This window comes from Chaetura pelagica, unplaced genomic scaffold (assembly GCF_000747805.2).
Source record: "Chaetura pelagica isolate M959 unplaced genomic scaffold, ChaPel_1.0 scaffold701, whole genome shotgun sequence".
NCBI classification, from domain to species: domain Eukaryota; kingdom Metazoa; phylum Chordata; class Aves; order Apodiformes; family Apodidae; genus Chaetura; species Chaetura pelagica.
Window position 1 is genome coordinate 52,651 of NW_009952063.1, and position 1,009 is coordinate 53,659.

Consider the following 1,009-nt stretch of genomic DNA (forward strand, 5'->3'; position numbering starts at 1 on the left):
CCCCCAGAACATCAATGACTCCATGACCGTCCTGCCCAAGCTGGCCACGGGGCTGGACGTCAACGTGCGGTTCACGGGCGTCTCCGACTTCGAGTACACACCTGAGTGCATTGTCTTTGACCTCCTCAACGTCCCGCTCTACCACGGCTGGCTGGTGGACCCCCAGGTGAGCTGGCCCCATGCATGTCCTGCTGGTGGCTTGTGTTGGCCCAGGGACACCAGGGAATGGTCCAAGGGTTGATGAGACACTGATTTGTCCGGAAAAGTTGTGGCTGCCCCATCCCTGGGGGTGTTGAAGGGCAGGTTGGATGGGGCTTGGAGCAGCCTGGGCTGCTGGGAGGTGTCCCTGCCCATGGAGGGGGGTTGGATCTGGATGATCTTTAGATCATGGAATGGTTTGGGTTGGAAGGGACCTTAAAGATCACCCAGATGATCCATTAAATGATCTTCAAGGTGGTTGCTCCATCCCTGGAAGTGTCTAAGGGAGGTTGGATGGGGCTTGGAGCAACCTGAGCTGGTGGGAGGTGTCCCTGCCCATGGCAAGGTGGGGTCTAGATGATGTTTGAAGACCCCTTCCAACCCAAACCCTTCCGTGATGGAAAAGACCCTTCCAAGAAGCTTCTTGGATGTCCCCCTGATGGACCAGTGGTCCAGCTGGTTGGGGAAGGTCCCAACAGACTCGTTTTGCTGCCCTGGGTCCCTGCAGAGCTGGTTCTCACCCCCCCAGCCCTTCCCCTCCCTGCAGAGCCCCGAGGTGGTCCAAGCCGTGGGCAAACTGAGCTACAACCAACTGGTGGAGAAGATCATCACCTGCAAACAGGCCAGCGACTCCAGCCTGGTGAGCGAAGGTGAGGGACCCCCACCCAACCCCCCGCTCCCCGTGGGGGTCCCTGGGTGGGGCTCTGGGTGCCCCAGCCCTGCTCCCACCCCGTTGTGTCCCCCATCCAGGGCTGGTGGCCGAGCAGTTCCTGGAGGCCACGGCCTCCCAGCTGACGTTCCACGGGCTGTG

The 1,009-nt window shown here is 60.8% G+C and overlaps 1 protein-coding gene across 1 annotated transcript in view; it reads left to right on the forward strand.

The window, feature by feature from the left end:
• Nucleotides 1-1,003, forward strand: part of FAM63A (family with sequence similarity 63, member A) — a gene marked incomplete at its 3' end in the record, with an annotated part of 2,248 nt that extends 1,245 nt beyond the window's left edge. The window contains exons 2-4 of the mRNA XM_010004496.1: nt 8-166; nt 746-848; nt 949-1,003. Coding sequence (XP_010002798.1) covers nt 8-166; nt 746-848; nt 949-1,003 — 317 coding nt within the window. The remainder of the gene's footprint in view (nt 1-7; nt 167-745; nt 849-948) is intronic.
• Nucleotides 1,004-1,009: the final 6 nt, after the last annotated feature.